Source organism: Hemicordylus capensis, chromosome 2 (genome assembly GCF_027244095.1).
Source record: "Hemicordylus capensis ecotype Gifberg chromosome 2, rHemCap1.1.pri, whole genome shotgun sequence".
Lineage (NCBI taxonomy): Eukaryota > Metazoa > Chordata > Lepidosauria > Squamata > Cordylidae > Hemicordylus > Hemicordylus capensis.
Window position 1 is genome coordinate 162,873,402 of NC_069658.1, and position 23,394 is coordinate 162,896,795.

The following is a 23,394-nucleotide window of genomic DNA, read 5'->3' on the forward strand; positions in this document are numbered from 1 at the left end:
TAGGGGGGATCCAGAAAATTACAGGCTGCTCAGTTTACCTTCAGTGCCGAGGAAACTGATGGAAAGCATATTTAAGGACAAAATTGTTAAACAGAAGGAAAGGCCTTGCTGAAGGAGAACCAGCATGGCTTCTGCAAGGGAAAATCTTGCCTCACTAACCTTTTGGAATTCTTTGAGAGTGTCAACAGGCATGTGGATAAAGGTGATAGGGGTGTGTCCGAACCGGTCCGGCGGCCATTCTAAAGAATGGCCGAACTGCCGGACTGGTTCGGCCCTGGCTGGTTCAGGTCCGGGTGGGGGGTATTGCTTTAAGGGCGGGGAGGGCTTACTTACCCCTCCCGCCTGTTTGCCCCCTCCAGCGCCCGTATTCAACAGAATAACGGGGCGCTGGAAACCAGCTGCCCGCCGCGGGCAGATTTGGCCAAAAACTAAAGGTACAAATGCCGCCGCCGCCCGCCAGCCCTCCCTCCCTCCCAGCTGCCCGCCCGCCCGCCCGAGTCCTCACCCGATCTCTTTTAAAAAAACGAGAGGAACTAGCGAACAAAGCTCCTCTCGTTAGGGAGTCCTGTAGCATACTGAAGAAGCTTTGCGCGCATGCGCACGCCGCAAAGCACGCCGACCGCCGGAGGCCCAGTCTACCCGCCGGGAAAAGGCCTGGTAGACCGGGCCTCCGATCGCCGGAGGCTCGGTCTACCCAGCCTTTTCCCAGTGGGTAGACTGGGCCTCCGGCGGTCGGCGTGCTTTGCGGCGCACACAAAGCTTCTTCAGTATGCTACAGGACTCCCTAATGAGAGGAGCTTTGTTCGCTAGTTCCTCTCGTTTTTTTCAAAGAGATCGGGTGAGGACTCGGGCGGGCGGGCAGGCAGCTGGGAGGGAGGGAGGGCTGGCGGGCGACGGCGGCAGCATTTGTACCTTTAGTTTTTGGCCAAATCTGCCCGCGGCGGTGGGGGCGGCTGGTTTCCAGCGCCCCGTTATTCTGTTGAATACGGGCGCTGGAGGGGACAAAGAGGCAGGAGGGGTAAGTAAGCCCTCCCCACCCTTAAAGTAAGGCCCCCCTTCGGTGCCGGTCCGGACTGCTCCGAACCGTGCACATCCCTAAAAGGTGATCCAGTTGACATAATATACTTGGACTTTTAAAAAGCTTTTGATAAAGTTCCCCACCAAAGACTCTTGAGTAAACTTAGCAGTCATGGAATAAGGGGACAGGTTAGTGTGTGGATCGGTAACTGGTTGAAGGACAGGAAACAGAGAGTAGGAATAAATTGACAGTTTTCACAATCGAGATAGGTAGGAAGGGGGGGGGCAAAAATGATGGGACCTCTCCAGTTTTGTCATTAAAAAGCCAGACTGGAATTTGCTAAAATGCATATTGACAAGCTACAATGCTTCTGGGAGAATGTCCTTTGGACAGATGAGACAAAACTGGAGCTTTTTGGCAAGTCACATCAGCTCTATGTCCACAGATGAAAAAAATGAAGCTTTCAAAGAAAAGCACACCCTACCTACTGTGAAACATGGAGGAGGCTCGGTTATGTTTTGGGGCTGCTTTGCTGCGTCTGGCATGGGGTGCCTTGAGTCTGGGAACAATGGAATCTAAAGACTATCAAGACATTCTGGAGCGAAACGTACTGCCCAGTATCAGAAAGCTCTGTCTCAGGCGCAGGTCATGGATCCTTCAACAAGATAATGACCCAAAACACACAGCTAAAAGCATGCTAAGGACAAAACATTGGACTATTCTGAAGTGGCCTTCTATGAGCCCTGATTTGAATCATTTCGAACACCTGTGGAAAGAACTGCAACATGCAGTTTGGAGAAGGCACCCTTCCAACCTGACACAGCTGGAGCAGTTTGCTCAGGAAAAGTGGGCCAAACTACCTGTTGACAGGTGCAGAAGTCTCACTGAGAGCTACAGGAATCGCTTGTTTGCAGTGATTGCCTCTAAAGGTTGTGCAACAAAATATGAGATTAAGGGTCCCATCATTTTTTCCATACCATTTTCATTTGTGTTATTGTTTGAAATATTCTGTTGCATCAAAACTCTAAAGCAAAGTCTGATTTTTGTTAAATGCAGAATAAACAATGATGGGTGCCAATTACATTTGTCAGTTTCAAGTTATTTCAGAGACAATTGTGGGTTCTTCTTTTTTCGTGGAGGGATACCAACACATTTGTCCATGTGTGTACCTCTTGTCTGTGGGTTCCCCAGAGGCATCTGGTGGGCCACTGTGTGATACAGGATGCTGGACTCGATGGGCCTTGTGTGTGTGGTCCAGCAGGGCTGTTCTTATGTAGGATAGAGTACTGCATATCTCTCTGCTTTGTGTAGATTGGCAGAGCAACTTGGCGCTCTACTTCCTGGCCTAGTATGAGGTCAAATGGGGAGAGTAGGTGTTTATGCTGTCTGTCTCTCATGCTCTCGCTCTCTCCTCCCCCCACTTCCCCCCCCCCTTGAGAAATCTGATGTAAAGTGAATCTTCAGTTCTCTTCCTTCCTGGCCTTGAGGGAGGAATTTCTTTGCCTCAGCAGAGAATGCAGCTATTTTCTTCAGTGAAATGTGCTTTGGGAAATCATTCTGTGTTTGAGCTGTTTGCCAGACTGTACACATTTGAAGTGAGCTTGTCGTTGTACTCTGTTAAAATATAGGGAGGGTGGATTTGTGTTGCTTCATGTCTGATGGCTTCCCAATAATTTCCTCACATGGCTGTAAAGTGTGCACCTGCAGGCACTGCCTTGTTTCATGAGAGATCTCGTGTTGTTGCTAGGTCCAGGAAGCTCTGCTGTGTGTCTGGCTATACTTGTTTATTTGATTAGTTAACTTTCCTCTTCTGCCAAGTCAATAGTTTACAGAAAGTAAAAAATGAGAGATATTGGCTAGATTGTTTTTTAACTTCTGGGTAACTGCTATGATGTGCTAATTTTTGTTCTACTTGGCATTGTGTGCAATTAATAAAGTACTCTAATTGTCTTAATTAATAGCCTTGGCTCCTGAGAGGAACCCCTGTTGTATTGCATCTTATCTCCCCACCTCCCATCTCATGGTCAAAGTAGGGTGTTGGGTTTGTTTTAGTTCACCAATAAATGATGATCCAGTTGATGGTTCACTTGGCTGTTAAGATTATATCCCAGGCTGAAGTGTGGCCTGAAACTCAGTGGCACTACTCTTGAGAGGGGGATTGCTCTTACCTCTGGGGTCTGGTTAAGAGGAATTATTTTTCCTTCCACTGAGAGGAATGCTCACATGTACGTGCTCTGCTTTTGGCTTTATAAGAACACTAGTGTTTTTAAGCCCATTGGATAACGGGCGCTAGTGGAGCTGTGCGCTCCGGACCCCCGCCTCCATTCCCCCTCCCGCCGCCCGCGGCTCTGGCCGGGCCCACCGCTGCCCGGGCCCACCGCCGCATCCAGTTTCCCCCGCCGCCTCATCCGGCGGCCATGTTGGGCGGCCAGAAGCGGCCGCCCCGAAGAAGCTGGGTAAGCGGCGGCGCAGCCAGGCCTCGGCCAGTGTCCCCCGCCGCCGCTTATCCAGCTTCTTCGGGGCGGCCGCTTCTGGCCACCCAAGATGGCCGCCGGGTGCTGGCGGTCGTGTACCCCTGGCTCTGTTCTGGGCATGTGCTTCGCGCATGCCCAGAATAGGCCAGGGAGGCACGGATGGACACCAAGCGTTTTATTAGAGAGGATAAGAAACTGCCATATACTAAGTCAGGTCATTGATCCATCTAGCTCAGGTTTTTTGTTTTGACCAGCAGGAGAGTTTCCAACAGGAGTCTTCCCCAGTCCTCCCTGGAGATGCCGGAGATTGAACCTGCCACTCTCTGCATGCGAAGCAGATGCTTAGCCACCGAGCTATGGCCCCATCCCCAAAGGTGGCATACAAATAAACCTTCGATCCTGAACCTTGGCACAGGTTCTGGCTAAGATGCTTGGCTTTGCAAACTTTACTAAAGTTTGGGCTGCACTCTGTTGGTGCAGCCCAAACAAGGAAGTTGTTCAGAAAGGAGTCCTCTCTTTGTTTTATGTATATACATAGTAAGGTTTTTTTAAAAAATAGGACACCTTTCAGTACAAGACTCCTATGGAGTCCCAGGTGTACAACATAGAATTAAAATAACAAAAAGTCCATATAAAAACAATATGCTATGAAGGTATCCAGCAGTTGGATATCTACTTTCTTTAATCTTTTGGTTCTTTGCCTTTAGATGGAATTTGAGAAGAATTTGAGACGAGAAATTGGCTACGCGATCAAAAACAGCCACGGTGTAAGGCAAGTTTTGGAGGAGTGGCTGATATGACCCCGCTGTTCCAGTGATGAAACATACATGATGGTGCCTGTCTGTGGCACCCAAAGCAGGTTGACAATCAGTGTGGGGAGCCTCTGCTGCTGGTAGCACCTCCCATTCTACCCAGGTCAAAATGAAACCTGTCAATGAGATGAGGAAGAGAAATGGAATGGTTATCAATGTGTCAGGATCCCTGGTGCTTTACAGAACTAAAAGGAAGATCCTCATCTTTCCTCCGTGGAGGAGTCTGAGCACGAGTAGAGGGAACTGAAATCCCAGGACGGCATGTTCATTTGCAGGCACTTCTAGCACAGCTCCGCCACACAAGGGAGTCCTTCTGACTGATGCCTTTCTCCTTCTCTTCTTCCCCACCCCGCCCTTTCTCAGCTTTTAATTTTCTTGGCCTTGGAAGCAAAGATGCAGCCGGAAGAGTGTTGTGTTTGAGTTACCTTTGGCTTCTCCAGTGGGTATTAAACTTTGACTCTACCTGGGATAAAGTTTTTAGGCTCGTATAAATGCGCCAGTGGTAGGAGATTATCTGATCTGTTCTAATTCACCCATGCACAATGGGGGACAATGGCAAGCAAGATCCATGGCTCCCAGAGGTATTAATGTGTCTCTTCTCTTCCTCTTTCCCCTCCACTTGTCCCAGAAAAAGTATCTGTAGTGATCTGTCCAGCTCTTCTTCTGAGTGGGACTACAGTACCCAGCTATCCCACGCTTCCTCCCAGCTGTCCCATGTGCTTTTCCAGGCTGCCCTGAGTCACTCCCCGCCCACCCCCAGATGCTCCCAAGATCCTTTTCAGCCACCTTCATGCCAATGCTGGATTGGCAATTAAAGCACTCCCACCACTACTGCACTACCAGGGCAATTGCGCCGCATTCTGCTGCCTCCTAGTGGTAGGGGCTGGGATTTCGGACATCCTTCACCAACTTGCACAGACCTAGTAAGTATACCACTCCTTCTCCCTAGATGTTCGTTAATAGCAACTTGCTCTATTTCTAGAATGTGGTAGCCATCAGAACAATGGTGGCCAAACTTCTTGCCAAGACTTCCACAAGCCAAGTCCACCGTGTGACGCAGTGCCACTCTAGTGTCCACTACATAGTACCTGTGCAGCCTTTTCTCCTGTGTCTGGAAGTAGGCTTGACTGCAGTCTCCTGAGATGGGAAGCTGGTAGCTGAGCAGCACTGCACTGAGAGACAAGACTTGTGGGACTCTGTTGTAGTCAGGCCTTCCTGTTCCAGTCTAGGAGTTCAACAAATTGCTGCTGCCTTTATCACTTGTGGCACCATTGCCATCGGCAATGCCATCCGTACTCTCTCTAGATCAAAGTGATAACGGTAGACACCAAGAAGCAGTCGACTCCCTCCCCTCCCCTGGGGCAGTTCCCTCTGTCTTGGGGAGCCAGTACGAGGTAGGCTCCCATGTTCTTTGGTGAGCGCCTCCTGCTGTGCACTCACTCGGAAACACTGCAAGGAATAACCAGTCAGGATGCAGTCTCTTTGTGGCAGTGCTTGGATCTAGTGTGAGCAGCTCACCCTCAAGGGATTCCTGAAAGTGAGGTAGCTTCTTATCCATCTTATTTATTTGTTTCTCTATTTAAACCGATTTGAAAATTTTGTTGAAAAGTGATATATAGATATTTGCTGTTGTTGTCAACAATTTGTCAATGTAAGAAGGATCTTCCTAAGGAAGTGCTGCTCCTTTTTCCTTTGTGCATTACTAACCTGTTGAATCTTTCTCCTCTCTCTGTCTCCTTTTTATTTTCCTGCTTTTCTTTTGGCATCTCTCCTTCCTGCTCATGCTTTCGGCATGGCACAGGATGGGGCTCTTCACGCCTGACATGGCCTTTGAAACCATAGTGAAAAAACAGATTGTAAAGCTCAAAGAGCCCAGTTTGAAGTGTGTTGCTCTAGTGGCCTCAGAGCTGTCCAGGGTCATCAGAAAGTGTGCAGAGAAGGTAATGGCTCTCTACTCTTTTTCACCCTTCTCCCTTACTCTTCCTAACACTTGGAATATGGCTGTTTGCAGTACCCAGCTAAAAGGAAATCAGAGTGCATTCCACAAAAGGCAGTCTGTGTTTGTACAAAGCCTGAGTCCTGAGCACCTGATGTTCTTCAAAGCACTTAAGAGGCTTGGGGTCTGAGCTAGAATGCTCTTTTGTCCACTTGGCTCCTAAGCTGAATGACTCTTCCTGTGGATTGGTTGGCTTCACAGCAGATCCCTGGAGAAATTGCACAGGTATTGCTGATAGCATAGCTGAACTTGGTGGGGTGCGGGGGAAACAGCTGAGCCTCAGGAGCACTTTCCATGAATGAGACTGATCTTTTGAATCGCTCTGTACCAGAAGAAGCTGTGTGTGAGCACTGAGTCACGAGAAGAATCCTGGTTCTGCCAAGATGTTACATTACCAATTCTCCCACATTCACCTGTGGGTTGTCCTATGCTTTTAATCAAACAGCAAGCAGCTACTATTCTTCCTGTGGCACTAAGAAACCAGCCTCTTCTGTCTTCCTTCTGCCAAATTCCACAAGGATTTTGGGCTTTTTCCCTGATATGGGCTGTAGGCTCCTAGAGAAATTCATGAAGAGCAGTTCCTCTTGTTTGGTGCAGGGTCCTTTCTCAATAGCAAACCTGGGAGGGAAGCCTAGTCCTTCCCGCCTTTTCTCCCTGTGTCTCTGTGTGAATGGTACTTAAAGCTGCAGAGATCTGAACTCTTTCCCACTTGTCCTCAGCTGGGTTCCTACCCCAGGCTGCGAGAAGAGATAGAGAGGATTGTTACTACACACATCCGAGAATGTGAAGGAAGGACTAAGGACCAGGTGAGAGCAGTCTCTTTTTGTGTCTACTTTTCAAAAGAAGCTTTTGGACTGGCCCATAATAGCAGAGTCAAAGCCCCAAATAATTTCTAACTGTAAATCACAGCAAAGTGAACTTGTGCAGTTTCCTCAGACTTTCCATTGAGTTGGAATTGCTGCCAGAGCAGTGTTGTAAGGCAAGCAAACATTGCTTGGGTACAGTGTGCTCTCTCTGTTTTTCTTAAGCCACAACTTCAACAGGTCCGTGCATGTCTTGTTGAACAGGTCTGGTCCAGGTATGTGCACTGGCCTTCTATGGTCCCATCACTGGCTGCATGTCTGGTCGGAAGGTCCATTTTAAAATGTTTCTGCAAGCAGGCATGTTTTCCACAAGGGTGTACTGTTTGCTAGTACTTTACTGGTGTACTAGTGACAATTAGTACTCTTGCTTTTGCTAGGTATAAGACCAAGGAGAATGGCTGAAATGAGAAGTCGTACACAGGAAAGTGCCCTGTAATTTGAACAGATAGCTCAGCCAATTAAAACTTTGATGTTTCTAATAAGTCCATCTGCATGAAAGAACTCTTATTAGAGAGGTTTAAAAGATGTTTTTGTTCAGTATACTGCCAGTGTCATTTGCTTGGAGCCTCAGTTTGTCTTATGTGTATCAACACTTGTAATTTGAAGATGTTGCTTAATCTGTTTAAGTGTACCTTAGTAGAGAACTTTGCCTACTTGCGAGAGGATAAACTAGATGGGCTCATTCTTCTGACTTGTTGCCAGTCAACTAGTCTTGTCTTTTTTTCCTGCCATCTTTCCTCTCCAGGTTCTCCTGCTGATTGACTCAGAGCTGTCCTACATCAACACTAACCATGAAGACTTCATTGGATTTGCCAAATGAGTGTCTATTCTCAAGTAAAGCCGAGGAGGGCTGAGAGGCAAGCAGTTCAGTTTACTTACGGTCACTGACCAGAGAAAAATATACATATAGCTCAAACAGTAACAATAGCTAATCCAGCTATCTGTAGAGCTTATGGAGTCCAGCTATACAGACACACATTTACTTCAAATTCTAATGGGAATGAGACAGAACTTAGCAACTGCATAAGTATGTAGAGTGCTGGACTAGGACCGGGGAGATCCGAGTTCAAATCCCCATTCAGCCATAATACTAGCTGGGTGTCTCTGGGCCAGTCACTTCTCTCTCAGCCTAACCCACTTCACAGGGTTGTTGTGAGAAGAAACTATGTAGAAGTAGTATGTAGTACACCGCTCTGGGCTCCTTGGAGGAAGAACGGGATATAAATGTAAAAATAAATAAAATAAAGATAGCTAAAATAGAATTTATCCATGCAGCCAGGGTAATTTGCTAGAAGGGGCACTATTAGTTCATAGCACGTGTCCCTATAGAAACTGCAGTATAGCAGCACATGCGGTAGTGTCTCAATAGCAGCTGACTTGCAAGGACAAAACTGTCCCACGTAAAGGACTTTTTTCATCCTGCCTTCAAACACAGCAGAAGGTAAAACATCAACGCGTGCTAGCATGAAGGTTCTACGGCATTTTGCTATTGTAAGCTTACCTAGGTAATTAGCAGGTTTCATATTCAATAGTTGGTTACCCACCATTAATCTCCTTGATATAAAACTTCTATTGGATTGCCACGCTACATGACAAATTCTTTAGGAGAGTGCCAGGCTAGCTTGATCAAGATTCATAGCCAACAATAACTGCGGATCAAACCATAGGAAAACAATTTCTTTTTTAAGTTCCATTTCCCAGTTGGAAGTGAACTTATCTGCTAACATGAGTGGTAACAATCCAGTGTGATTAAGGTTTATTTTGAGCCAAATTTTAAATATTAAAAGCCAGATTGTAGACTCGACATTTATCAGACCTGCCTCCACTCTCAGAGCTGTGTTAGAAATGCCTCATGGTACTTGAAATAGCTTACTATGAAATTTAGACTGGACAGCTTCTATGGCTTGGATGTTAGGATAAAAGCCAAGCTGTGCTCCATACAGCAAATGAGCGAACACCTTGGATTCAAAAAGTCTTATGGCTTCCGGGATAAAAAGTCTGCCTCTAGAACAGAAAAACAACCAAAATTGCCAATGATTACTTTTGAGCATTATATTATTGACTAGTATTTTTAAGCCCGTTAAAATAACGGGCGCTAGTACCTTTTTTGTTGTTGTTGTTTCCTTTATTCCTTCTCCCTCTCTCTTTCGCCCTCCTTTCCTTTTTTCTTTTTCTCTCTCTCTCTCTTTCACTCCTTCCTTTTCTCTCCCTCTTCCTCTGTTTCCTTTCCTTCCTTTCTTCTCTCTCCCTCTCCTTCTCTCTCTTTTCCTTCCTTTCTTCCACCTCTTCTCACTCCCATCTTTCTGTTTTCTTTCTCGTTTCCTCTTTCCTTTCTTGAACGGGCTTGCTCTTGGGGGCTGGCTGCTCCTCCCTCCCTTCTGTCTTTTTTTTTGTCCTCCTCCCTCATTCCTTTCTCCTTTTTCTTTCTTCTTCCTTCCTTCTTTCCCAATTTCCCTCCCTCCCTCCTTGTTTCTTTTGTCCTTTCCCCTCCCTTCTCTCTCTTTTCTTTCCTTCCTTCTTTCCATCTTTCTATTGTCCTGTCTCCCTCCCTCCCTCCCTCCTTCCTCTCTCTCTCTCTCTGCCTTCCTCCCTCAGTCCCTGGCCCATGTTAGCTAGTAGACCTTTGGTTCCGCCTATTTCCGCTTACTCTGGCTGCACCGCGTCCTCCTCCTTTTGGCTGGGCCCAGTGCCTTCTCTGGTCTGGAGTGGGGTTCTTTTTCTGATTGTTTTCCCCTACCCTCTCTCCCTGTCTTTTGACCCACAATTGTGTATTTGTTTTCCTTCCTCCCACTCCACCCTCTTGTTTTCTACCCTTCCCTCTCCCGCACTCTCTTCTTTCCTTTCCCCTCTCCCTTGGCCCTCTGTCTCTTTTTTCCCCTCTGTCCCGCTTTCTTTTGCCCTTCCTTCTCCCTTATTTAGTTTTTTCTTACTAATGAGGCAACTTTTAGAGCATATTTCTTGTTTAAATACTCTTTTTTATTTTTGCAACTCAGTATTAAACTTAACTTACTCATTTTAATCATTTTTTGGTTCCCCCCCAACCCTCATAGTATTTCTTTATACACCACATTCTCTGTGAAAATTCTATCTGAGTTTCCTAATAGTCTTCCTTGTTCTGGGCCTTCTAGCACCTTGACCACGATGTCTGTAAAACTTCTGACTCTTGATAATGCCACATATAACTGTCTGTGGCTGAATACTGTCTCAGGCAAATAGATCCCTACCTTTTCTAGGGTCTGACCCTGTGATTTATTTATTGTCATTGCAAAAGCTAATTTTATCGGGAATTGTCGCCTTCTCAAGGTAAATGGTAAATCAGTGCAGGATGGTGCCAAATCAATTCGGGGGATGAAGACCATGTCTCCCTGTGCCGATCCTGTAATCATTTGAGCAATGATGAGATTTTCCCCCAGGTTTTTTACGATGAGGCGGGTGCCAATGCACAATCCTTTCTTGGTGTTTAGATTTCTCAGGAGCATAATTATTGCACCTACTTTCAGGGTGAGATAATGCTTAGGCATTCCTGTTGGTGTTAGGTCATTGAGGAACTCAGTAGGGTAGTTTTTTGAATCCTCTTCGGTGGAGTCTTCTATTGTGTCTGCGCTGAGATATGTGACTTCTTCTCCTTCCAAAATGTTGAGCACCTGTTCATTTATGGTGTCAACATCGGAGTTCTTAGGGCAAAGGATGGATCTGTTTGCTATTCTGGGAACATTGTCAACAGGAATGTTGTCTCAGAAAATATCTTTGACGATATCCCCTGTGCATAATATTCTGGCTGGGATTTCAATGATGTCTTCTGGAAGTCCTTCAATGCGTGGTGTTTCTCCATTGCCAACGTTGAGTAGCCACTTGCTGAATTCTGCGTCGATGGATCGGATATTGTTTTGTAGCTTGAGGATTTTGAATGTGGGCCATAGCGTATTATATTTTATGCAGGCTTCTACGACATGTGTCTGGCTACCGTGCGGCACCACCGGAAGTGTTTGCCGGAAATCTCCTCCCAGCAAAAATACTTTTCCTCCCATGGGTTTGTTGTTTTCCATGATCTCTCTCATTAGTTTGTCCACTACTGAAAGTGCTAGAGTGGGTGCCATTGTTGACTCGTCCCAAATGATTATTTTTGCTTTTTAAATATTTTTTGCATCTGCAGAATTGAGGCGCATGTTTGATATGGAGTTCTCAAGTATAGGTACTGGTAGTTTGAACTGGGAGTGGTATGTTCTGCCTCCCTGTAGTAGATTGGCTGCTATTCCTGTGGAGGCCACAGGGAGTGCGACTTCACCTTGGCCACACACTTTGCTGAGTAAGGTCTTGTATAAGTAAGTTTTTCCACTGCCTCCTGGCCCGTCCAAGAAAAAACAGCGGTGGCAAAGCTCATCATTCTGGCTTGCTGTTAATATTTGCTCCATGGCTGCTTTTTGCTCGTTGTTGAAGCTTCTTGCCATTTCCTCAGCTGTGTGTTTTTCATAGGCCTGGTTGTAGGCATCTGTAAGCTGTTCTGTATTTTGCATGGTGTATATCAATCCAAAGTCTGTGCATTTTTTTCCATGGAGTGTCAGAATGTTGGATATTTCTTGAAGGGGGAGGTCACGGCATATTGTGCACTCTTCATTGTGTCAAATATGTTTATGGACATAATCCTCAATGAGGTATTGTTCATATTTTTGAAACAGTTCATGCATATTTTGCAGGGATGCGAAGACACAGATTTAGGCAAACAGTTCTCTGATTTGTTTGGGCATGCTGTATTGGACAGCATCTTCTAGTGTACTCTCCCACACTTGCTCATCATTAATGAGCCCTCTTGTTTTGGCAGCTTCTTGGAAAGTGGGGTAGACATTTCCATTTACGCTCCTGAGATTTTCGAAGGATGTTGCACCTGGTACATGCAGCAGTAGGAGGCGTAGGCAGTAGCGCTCTGGGTCCGATGGCAAATTTACAGAATACATTCACCCGATCACTTTGTCTGCACCACGTTGTCTTAATTTCCAAGTGCAATTTGCAGAGTCAAAGACATAATGTAAAGGAATGTCTGAGTATAATATGTTTCTTGCTTTCTCTTCTTGTTGATTTAATTTGAACCAAGCTGTCAAATGAGTTTCGCGACTTGAAGCTCTATCAGCTGCAGCACAAATGTCATCGGGGTTAAAAATTACTGGCTGTTCGTTTGGGAGATGAACTGCTAGCCTGTGGACTGTATGGGACTGATAATGCATTTCAAACCCATTCAGACGCCATGCTGCTTCTGGTGCGCTGACATACCTTGAATCCATGAAGGTTTTTATTTCATCGTGGTTCAAAGTGTCTTGTTCCTGGATCACTATTTTTGCGCAATCGTGGCCCTTGTATACATATTTGAATAGGTATTTTACGCTCTTAACTGAAGCGCAGACTTCAACGTTGATGTGGCAGTTGTACTTCAGGGCTAGATATGGATTATACGGTACAACCCAGCTGTTATCAATTGTCCTGCTGTTTTCCATTTTGCCTTGGCCAGTGTTTCGTCTTCTGTATTTGGGGTAGCCGTTTATATTTGCAATAGTTTGTTGCTGGTATTATTTTGGGAAATCCTTTGTGCATTTCTCATTTGACATACATGGTGAATTCCGATTGTGTGTTCCACATGGTCCATGGATCATATGCTTTGTTATGATTGCATATAGTCGAGGAGTTTTCTCAATGTTCGGTATTTCTGCGGATACTATTTTGTCTGTGGATGCTTCAGTTTTTGGTTTATAGTTTTCTGTTAGAATGAGCAGTATGTGTGCATGCGGTAAACCTCTCTTTTGGAATTCTATGACATACACAATGGCTTTGGGTGGCCCAAAAATATGCTTTTTGCAGATGTCATCAATTAGTGATCTTAGTTTTAGGTGGAAGACTCCTGCCACTAAATCAGGTCGTGCAGCAACAGATTGGCCATGTTGCAGGTTATCAACAATTTCTTCCCATTTGGGGTTGCATGTCATGGTAATAAAGAGATCTGGTTTACCATACTTTCTGACAATTGCCATTGCATCCTGATAGTTTTGGAGCATGTTTCTGGGGCTACCTGCAAATGAGGATGGCAAAATAAAGGTCTTTCCAGGAATCAGGCCTGCTGCATCGGCTTCATCATTTAAATGGTCCATTAATCCTGAGTATTTCTCCACTCTCAATTTTGGCTGATTTTGCCGGACAAAATTGAGTCTGTTGGCTTCTGTTTTGACATATGCATCTACTATGTATTGTTGCGTAAGGCGTCCAGCATTTAAGAAGGCGTTATAGTTGTCTCTGATGGAAAGGTGGTAGCCGTAGTACTGCATCTGGCTGACTCTCACTCTTGGTGCTCGTTGCTGTTTCGTTAACTCTATTAAGGCTTGTGGTCTGAGTTGTAAAGGTATGTCAATTCCCCAGCTTCGTTCTCCATAGGGGAATAGCAATGGGTACACCATTGGCTCTAGATTGGGATCTAGGACACTAATCCTTTGTGTTCTTTTCTGGTCTGGATCGCCTGCACTTGGTTTGCAGTGTATTAGAAGATCTCTTTCCAGTGTTGGTTCTCCATCGTTATTGAGGAAAATAAACGCAACCTCATTATGTTTTGGTGCGTTATACCATCTTGGGTCATTTTCTCGATCATGCACTATTGTCATGGACACTTCCTTAATAGCATCGCCTGTCTCATTGGCATCCTCTTGACACTCTTTTTCTACCTGGTGTAGCATTTTGCAGGCTTCTGCAAATGGATTGTTTTCTGCCATAAGTGTACTTAGTGCTTGCATAAGTTGAGGTTTTATTTTTGTGTTGGATTTATTTTGCATTCTTTTTTCTGTGGCCTCAGTGGAATCTAAAATGTATAATTGTGCATATTGTCTGTCTTGGCCCTGCGTTGGGTGCAGCGTGCCTGCTCTGTGGCAAATTGAGCCGTGCATCTGGAAGCAGTATGGACCATGGCCTGGTGGTGGAGCATGTACCCAGATACTTCGTTTGCTGGTATTGTCTTTTCAAGGTGTATGAAGATATTTACCACACTTCCAGTGTACATGTGTGATAAAATGGTTGTATGTGCTGTTATATTCTTATTTAACTTAAGTTATTTAACTCTTTGTTTTAAATTTGACTGAAGGTAATGCTCTGTCAAAAACAGGGCAACTAATTAAAGCACTGAGACTGCTGCTTTTCTCTGCTTGCGACACTCTTGACAACTACCGTTGGTCCATTTTCCCCCCACGCATGCGTGAATGATGATTCTGGTTTTTCCGCTCGAGACTAATAGAGGAGGATGGGCTTATTTATGGTATGGATTTGGGCTTGGGGGGGATTGCTGCTCCGCTGGGTGCTTTAATTTTAATTAATTGTGTTTGTGTTGTCTTACGGGTGTTTTGGCGGGTGGGGGGTATTGTGCTTAGTGCAAACGTCTGGGTTTTTTTGTGTTCAAGGCACCGTTTTTCTTTAATTCTTTCGGGCTGTTCCACAAAAGCCTTAGTTGAGAGGTGAGAGGATAGAGTTATTTTGGACACTCCCTCCTCCCGTCAGACTGAATTTGCTGCTGCTGGTTTGATTTGGGACATTCTCCTCAGTCTTATGGTATGGATTTGGGCTTGGGGTGGGGGGGTGGGGTTTGCTGTTGTCTTACGGGTGTTTTGGCGGGCGGGGGTGTAGTGCTTAATGCAAACTGTGTGTGTGTGTGTGTGTCTGTGTGTGTTCCTTGCAACCTACCCACCCGCCTCTGCCATCACTGCCCTCCCCGGTCCACGCTTCTTATTCATTTTAGCGGCAGGGCTGGTCCCGCCGCTGCCGCATCTGCCCTTGCCGGTTTCTGTTTGCTATTGTTTGTTTTTGCGGCAGGGCTGGTCCCGCTGCTGCCGTCTCTGCCTCCCCCTGGTCTCCGCTGCTTCTCCACTGCTCCTCATTCAGGCTGGTTCCGCTGCTGTCGCCTCTGCCCTTCCCGGTCCCCGCCTCTCTTTCTTTTGCGCCGAGAGTCAACATGGGCGCCATTATGTTTCTGCCACTGCGGTCGGGCCGGTCTCTTCTCCCCACTCTCATCTCCCCGCCGCTGCAGTTTCTTATTCCCACCATTGCCGTCTCTGCCCTCCCGGTCCCCCTGCGGGCCCGTCTTTTTTCTCTTCTCTTTTCTCCCCGCGGTTCCCCCCCGCTGCCGCCTCAGCCCTCCCGGTTCCCCCGCTGCCGCCTCAGCCCTCCCGGTCCCCCTGCTGCCGCTTTTGCCCTCTCCGTAGGCAACATGGCCGCCCGTGTCTCGGCGGCCGTATCTTTCTCGGACGTTCTGGGCATGCGCGGAGCGCATGCCCAGAACGGCCGAGAAGGACACGGGCCGCAAAGACACGGGATCACGCTTTAGCTCTTTATTATAGAGGATACTCCTCAGAGAAACCTCAGTCAGAAGCAATTACTGAGTTTATAAATACTCACCTACAGTGCTCATTTCTACCAAACCATACAGAACTGACGGAAGCTCCTGTTTCAGAAAAAGAAATAGATATTATTATAATAACTCTTAAACTTGGCAAATCCACAGGACCCAATTGTCTTCCACCAGATTTTTAATAGAAAATTTAAACCCCTTCTTCTTAAACCATTAGCTCTGCTATATAACAATACCCTGGGAAAGGGTGACATTCCTCAATCTGGAAAGAAGCCAACATAACAGTGATTCCTAAATACTACCAATCCAAGTTTTTATAGGCCCATATCCCTACTCAATCAACCTGCTAAAGTGTTCACAGCAATATTATCCAAGCGACTCAATAATTTCATTGGCAAATACACTGATTCAGACCAGTCAGAGTTTGTCCCAAGTAGGAATTTAATGGACAGTACTCACAGGACTTTGGATAGCATTCACTGGACAGAAAAAACAACACCACACCTTTAGCCATCTTAGCACTGGATGCAGAGAAAGTATTTGATAGTGGAGATATCCAGGTTCTAATCTATTTACATGAAAAATAAAACATTTGGACCTAAATTTAGAACAGTAATTCATTTGCTTTATAATTCACCAACAGCTAATCTCTTAATAAATGGACTTACATCAACAAGTTTTAATATATACAAGGGCACAAGGCAAGGGTGCCCTCTGTCTCCAAAACTATTCACGCTGTCTATCAAACCCTTCGCCAATGTAATATGATCTTCAACCATGGAAGGAATCACAGTTGGAAGTATGACACATGTCATTAGTCTATTTGCTGATGACATTACCTTTTTTAAACCAAACTCAGCAAGCCACTAAAAAAATTGAGATCTCTAAGCATTTGGATACCGACAGAGGATTCCTCTCCCATTGAGATTAATCATTAACCTTTATTCCAATAAATTAAACATGATCTACTCAAATGGAATACATTGAATTTGTCTTTACTTCAAAGAGCTCCACTAGTGAAAATAGTGATTTGACCAAAAATTTGCTTCCTTTTTCAAACTCTCCTTTGTCCTATCCCTTGTTCTCAGTTAAAAGTCTGGAAGCAATAACTTGACAGCTTCCTATGGTGTAATAAAAAACCCAGAGTCTAGAGAGCTGTCTTGTGAAAGCAAGCTAATAGTGGTGGATTGAAAATGCCTGACTTGCATCTATATTATGAGTCAGCTCTTCTAGCACAAGTACCTAAACTTCTCTCATCACATAACTCACAACCCTGGGCAAACACTGAGAATCAGAACTGTTTTCCACACAACGTGGAAGACGTTCTGTGGCAAGACTTGAAGGGTAGTAGACCATTATCTACATTAGACAATCTTTATCAACGCATCACCTTACAAATCTGGCATAAATGGAGATATCAAAATGCTCCCCCTCCTTCCCCAATAGCCACCATTTTTGGCCAATGCTCTTTCCCACCTGCAAGTCTTTCAAATCTGGAAAAAGGCTGGGTTCACTAAACACTACAAGACTTGCAAATATCACACCTCAGCATCAAACTCATGGATAACGAAATCAAACTGACCTAAGACCTTTTAATCTATAGTAACTGACTATGCTAACCATAAAGGGCTGTTAGCCCAAAGTAAGGGAAACTGAGGGCACTTTATGCATTTTTGGCTGCCTTGCATCTTAGCTCTGGCTACACCATATAGAAATAATGACGTTTTAGAAAGCAGTCCACCCGGGCCTGGTGGCAAGTGCCTAAGCTTCTGCAAAGTGCTCCTGGATCAGCAGCTGCATGTGGAAGCACAGGCTGTATTTCCATGCCAGATTTTTCACGTTCTAGTGCAGTGTTCTTCATTGCACAGCCTGCGGGCCACTGGCTGCCCAGACAGACCCCAGTGACTGCCCCTGAGGCACCTCTCTCCTCTTGCTTCTAGTCCCCTTGGCCACCACTCTCACACGCACTCGTGCTCCCCTCCTGTACGCGCTCTCTCCCTGCCACCTGCCTCTCTCTCTTTTTCTCTCTCCTCCATCTGCCTCTGCGCGCACTCTCTCCCTCCCCTGGTCGCTGCACATGCTAACTGTCTCTTGCCCCACCACTGCTGCCAGGGCCCTAGCACTCTTACAAGCTCTCTCTCTCACTCCCCTCTTCCTCCTCCTGTGTGCTCGCTCTCTCTCTCTCTGGCCCCACTGCTGCAGCCTCAGCACTTGTGCAGGCTCTCACTCACTCACTCCCCTCCTCCTCCTGTTGCTGGGCATGCTCTGTGTGTGTCTCCCTCTCCCCCGCCCTCCACTGTGGTTGCAGCCACTGCCCTCTGTCTCTCTCGCCACCACTGAACGAGCCCCCAGTCTAAAAATAGTGAAGATCACTGATCTAGTGAGAACATGTCCCTTTTTTTTTTTTGACAGATTCACATCTGCAACCATTACTTATGCATATGCAATCCTGAAGCTAGACTATTATAATATGCTCTACCCAAGCACATTTACTCACAAAATATGAGTTTGATCTCAACCAGAAAGACTAGTTTCAGCTTCCATTAATTAAATTGCATGTAACTCCAGAGATGTGAGCTGTACTATTAGACACCATCTTTGCATTAGAAAAACAATTCAAGTGCTCTTAGCTTTTGTTTGATCCAGTTGGCTTGTTGTGGCATCACATTTTACTTTTATCAATCGATCAGCATATATCCCAAGGGCTGGGGTATTGCTATCATTGTACAAAAAAGAGAAGAGATCTTCCCACCAATTATCGACCAATAAGCCTTTTGAGCATAATAAGTAAGATCTATGCTAGGCATTTATATGAAAGGTTGGTATATTGGATAGACTCTGATAATATTCTAGCACCAGAACAGGCTGGTTTTAGGCCTGGTTTTTCACCACTTTCTCAGGCCTTGATTCTACAGCATCTAATATCAAAATATATTTCAAAGCCAAAAGGGGCCCTTAATGCTGTGTTTGTTCATCTCAAATCTGCATTTGGTTCAGTATCTAGGGAGAAGTTGTCGTCTAAACTTCAAGCATCCACTATCGATTGTCGCTTACTTTTGTTAACATATAAACAAAATAAATATATTATGTGATTGTCTCTGCTGCTGTTCTTTGTACTTTGTATTGCTTTTATGCTTGTGTTTTAAAATTTTTAATCAGATTTGTTTTGTATTTTTAGTTTAATATTTTAATTGTTTCTTTTTCACAATCTTGTTTTTAAATTTTACTGTAAACTGCCTTGGGATTGTTTTAATTAAAGGCGGTATATAAATTTAACAATAAATAAACAAACAAACATAAATTGCATCAGAACACCTATTTGAAAGTTAGGTGCAATGTGACAGGTTATCTCTCTAAAGACATTCCATCAGAGGCATGAAGTAAGGATGCATTCTGGCTCCACTATTATTTAATTTTTATATAAACTCTATGGTTGCCTCTCTGACTCATTCAGACTTTCATTCCCCAATATTAGCCTCTAATAGTGCTTTTGTATGCAGATGATCCTGTAGTACTATCTCAGACTCCTACTGGACTGAGAAGAGTGCTTAACTCTCTCATTTCCTATTGTAAAGATCATGCTCTGCAGATTATTCTAAAACGCAGATCATGAGGTCTGCTAAGTGCCCCAAACTCTTACGTTGGTCTGTTGATGGGCATAAGCTTGAGCAGGTCAGTTGTTATTACATATTGTATTTCATTCCACTGTTAGTCATCAAACCCATCCTCTATAATAAAGAGCTAAAGCGTGATCCCATGTCTTTGCGGCCCGTGTCCTTCTCGGCCGTTCTAGGCATGCGCTCCGCGCATGCCCAGAACGTCCGAGAAAGATACGGCCGCCGAGACACGGGCGGCCATGTTGCCTACGGAGAGGGCAAAAGCGGCAGCAGGGGGACCGGGAGGGCTGAGGCGGCAGCGGGGGAACCGGGAGGGCTGAGGCGGCAGCGGGGGGGAACCGCGGGGAGAAAAGAGAAGAGAAAAAAGACGGGCCCGCGGGGGGACCGGGAGGGCAGAGACGGCAATGGTGGGAATAAGAAACTGCAGCGGCGGGGAGATGAGAGCGGGGAGAAGAGACCGGCCCGACCGCAGTGGCAGAAACATAATGGCGCCCATGTTGACTCTCGGCGCAAAAGAAAGAGAGGCGGGGACCGGGAAGGGCAGAGGCGACAGCAGCGGAACCAGCCTGAATGAGGAGCAGTGGAGAAGCAGCGGAGACCAGGGGAAGGCAGAGACGGCAGCAGCGGGACCAGCCCTGCCGCAAAAACAAACAATAGCAAACAGAAACCGGCAAGGGCAGATGCGGCAGCGGCGGGACCAGCCCTGCCGCTAAAATGAATAAGAAGCGTGGACCGGGGAGGGCAGTGATGGCAGAGGCGGGTGGGTAGGTTGCAAGGAACACACACACACACACACACACACACAGTTTGCATTAAGCACTACACCCCCCGCCCGCCAAAACACCCGTAAGACAACAGCAAACCCCACCCCCCCACCCCCAAGCCCAAATCCATACCATAAGACTGAGGAGAATGTCCCAAATCAAACCAGCAGCAGCAAATTCAGTCTGACGGGAGGAGGGAGTGTCCAAAATAACTCTATCCTCTCACCTCTCAACTAAGGCTTTTGTGGAACAGCCCGAAAGAATTAAAGAAAAACGGTGCCTTGAACACAAAAAAACCCAGACGTTTGCACTAAGCACAATACCCCCCGCCCGCCAAAACACCCGTAAGACAACACAAACACAATTAATTAAAATTAAAGCACCCAGCGGAGCAGCAATCCCCCCCAAGCCCAAATCCATACCATAAATAAGCCCATCCTCCTCTATTAGTCTCGAGCGGAAAAACCAGAATCATCATTCACGCATGCGTGGGGGGAAAACGGACCAACGGTAGTTGTCAAGAGTGTCGTAAGCAGAGAAAAGCAGCAGTCTCCATGCTTTAATTAGTTGCCCTGTTTTTGACAGAGCATTACCTTCAGTCAAATTTAAAACAAAGAGTTAAATAACTTAAGTTAAACAAGAATATAACAGCACATACAACCATTTTATCACACATGTACACTTGAAGTGTGGTAAATATCTTCATACACCTTGAAAAGACAATACCAGCAAACGAAGTATCTGGGTACATGCTCCACCACCAGGCCTCCTTTTTCATGATAGTTCTGCTGGGTGTATACTAGCTGTTTCTGGATTTTATATGTATCCAAGAGTTCCAGTTTATGTCTAGCTTTCTGAAGTTTACTATAGATTTTCTTGTTTCCATATTGTTTATGTTGGGGCTCTAAATTTCTAATAACTTTCAATATCTCTTATCTTTCAGCATTTCTGATTTTATTCATCTGTGCAGCTTGTTCGATGCATTCACCTCTTAGTGTGGCCTTAAAAGCTTCCCATACAGTGTTTAGTTGTGCCACTTTTTAGATTAAAGTCAAAATATACATTTATCTTTTTTTTCTAGCTTTGCTGTGACAAACGTGTTTAATAAAGAGGTGTTCAATCTCCATTAAAATGTCTTTTTGTTATTCACCCGTGGTTGAAATAGACACAATGCCCAATTATGGTCTGAGCAAGTCTTTTTACCTGTTAGGGCATCCCACAAGTAATGCTGGAGATCATTATATATGTCTAGCAGAAAAATAAATGTACTATCTCTGTGTTGGATGAGTTGTCCTCCATGTATCAAATTGAATTTTTCCAACATAATGCTAATAGAGCTTTAGATATATTTTGGATATGTTTTTGTTGGCAAGATTTGTCCCATGCAGGATCTCTATAAGTATTAAGGTATCCTGGAGCCCTCTGCAAAAATATAACGGCCATTTGGATCTCTGTGTATTTTAGATCGCTGGAAAAGGGCCATTCGACAAGAATTTGTGTCATGCATCAGATCTTGGACACTGTTTACAACTGAATCCAAAGGTGGTTCTCTCATATTGGTTCCAAGGCATTAATTTCTGTATAATATATTCCTATATTGGAGCTTTGGGTACTATTCTGATCTGATCAGAAGTCAAGCCCAACATGACCTTGTCCCATGGTCTGGACTCTTAGTCCCTTCCAAAACTTGGTAATTAGTGGAGGCATTGCCTTGGGCCCAGGGTCTGATCCAGCCAGTGCACAGGTCCTGGTCAATGTATGCTATGACAGGGATTCCCAGATGTTGACTACAACTCCCATAATTCCCAGCTAAAAACCACTGCAGCTGGGAATGCTGGAAGTTGTAGTCAACAATACCTGGAAATCCCTGTTACAGAGAACACTGGCCCTGATGGTTTCTGTATCCTACTTACAGTTGTAGTTGACTCCTGTGGTGGACTTCAGTGTTCAGTAGAACCCTCTTCCTGAGGCAAGGGCTTAATCTGGTGGGTAGAGTTCAGTGCCTTGTGAATACTAAACATTGCCACAATTAGCCCCTGCCTAGACCCAGCTATTGTTTGGGTCCCCCCACCAGTGTTCTCTCTAATTTTTCTCATCTGTGTATGGAATGGGTTTTGTTCTGGGTGGCAGTATCAAGGCAGCGTGTGCGCACTTGTATTCAGAGTGGGGCCTTCCTGATTCAACCTGAGTGCGATCTAAAATGAACTGAGTGGCCATCAGAAAATGTGTGAGCGCACACCTTAGAGGGAACAGTGTCCCCCACCCACCCCCACATTGACTGCTGGTTCAGCCATCAAGCAGAGCCATGTGGCTTGATAGGTACCTCTACCTATTAACCTTGTCCCTGGTTCTCAGGAGAGCTGTGCTTGCAGCATGCCGTGCTAGGAATCCCATTGGTCTAGTGGGCTGGGGTCTGATATGGCATATTAGGTGAAGACACATAACATGTACAGAAGATTCAGACAGTCAGTGTCACAGTCCCTGTCATGATAGAAGCGGGGCCTGGTCAAAACTCAGCTGGGCACCCCCAACTTCCTTGCTTAAATGGGTTTCGCTGTCATCATCAGCCTTTTGGGCTGAGCAGGCAGGCTGAATGCCTGAAAAACATGACTGGGCTCTCCAATATTAGGGGTTTAGTGTGTTAATACAGACTTTCCCTTTTTTTAGCTCAAGAAAGGGGTGACCTCAAAAATGTTTTAAAATATCCCAGAGCCTCTTCAGCCTGGGTCTGAGCAGTAATGTGGGAGAGGCACAATGAAGCTATTCTCACGATTACTGAAAGGCGGGCTAAGGGATCTTAGCCCACTTTCCAGGGGTCGTGGGAACCACCGGGCTCGCAGGTTCCCAAGGCGGCTAGCCCGCCTAATTGCCCCTCCCCTTAGATGAGGTTAACGGAGCAAGCACTCAGTTAACCTCATCTTTTTGCTCGTGTGTTGCCCACAGCACGCGGCGACACATGACTAGACCCCCGGCTGGGAGGCTGCAAGCACTTGCACTTGTGCGAGGCATCCTGGAACTTCTGGGGGCTGCATGGCCCGCAGAGCCCCCGCTGGCTCCGTGGCGGAGCTGGCAGTCGTTGGGTGGCTGATCTGGCCACCCAGGGCTGCCTCTTGCTCATCTGCGGGGAGAGCAGGCTAAGCCCGCTCTCCCCGCAGAACCCGCTCCAGCGCTTCACACCGATCATGTGAAGCGCCTCAGTATTTAACTCAGCACAGTCAGCTTTCTGATAAAACAAGAATTAAAAATCAAAACTAAGGGACTGTTCACAGGCGATTATTAAAAGTATAAAAACAGATGTTCAAAAACCAAGCAAGTTGCCTTCATCCTGACTTTCATCATGATGCTTTTAGGTTAGAAGGCTGAACTTCTTAGTGAAGATGAAGTTTAAAACTAACCTTTCAGCATGATTGGAAGGAACTCTGCACGTGCCTTAGAGCATGCAGCCCAACAAGACTCCAACAAGAGTCCATTAAGGAAGCCCA

The 23,394-nt window shown here is 45.8% G+C and overlaps 1 protein-coding gene across 9 annotated transcripts in view; it reads left to right on the forward strand.

The window, feature by feature from the left end:
- Positions 1 to 23,394, forward strand: part of LOC128345446 (dynamin-2-like) — a 283,195-nt gene that overhangs the window by 25,826 nt on the left and 233,975 nt on the right. For 2 of the 9 annotated variants that reach the window (XM_053297381.1, XM_053297376.1), the window contains 5 exons: positions 4,200 to 4,264; positions 6,106 to 6,244; positions 7,020 to 7,106; positions 7,909 to 8,020; positions 20,856 to 21,199. In XM_053297381.1, coding sequence (XP_053153356.1) covers positions 4,200 to 4,264; positions 6,106 to 6,244; positions 7,020 to 7,106; positions 7,909 to 7,983 — 366 coding nt within the window. In that variant the 3' untranslated portion in view covers positions 7,984 to 8,020; positions 20,856 to 21,199. Of the gene's footprint in view, positions 1 to 4,199; positions 4,265 to 4,932; positions 5,378 to 6,105; positions 6,245 to 7,019; positions 7,107 to 7,908; positions 8,027 to 20,855; positions 21,200 to 23,394 lie in introns of those variants that run through there. The other 7 variants (XR_008316475.1, XM_053297377.1, XR_008316476.1 and 4 more) reach the window with 6 other exon arrangements.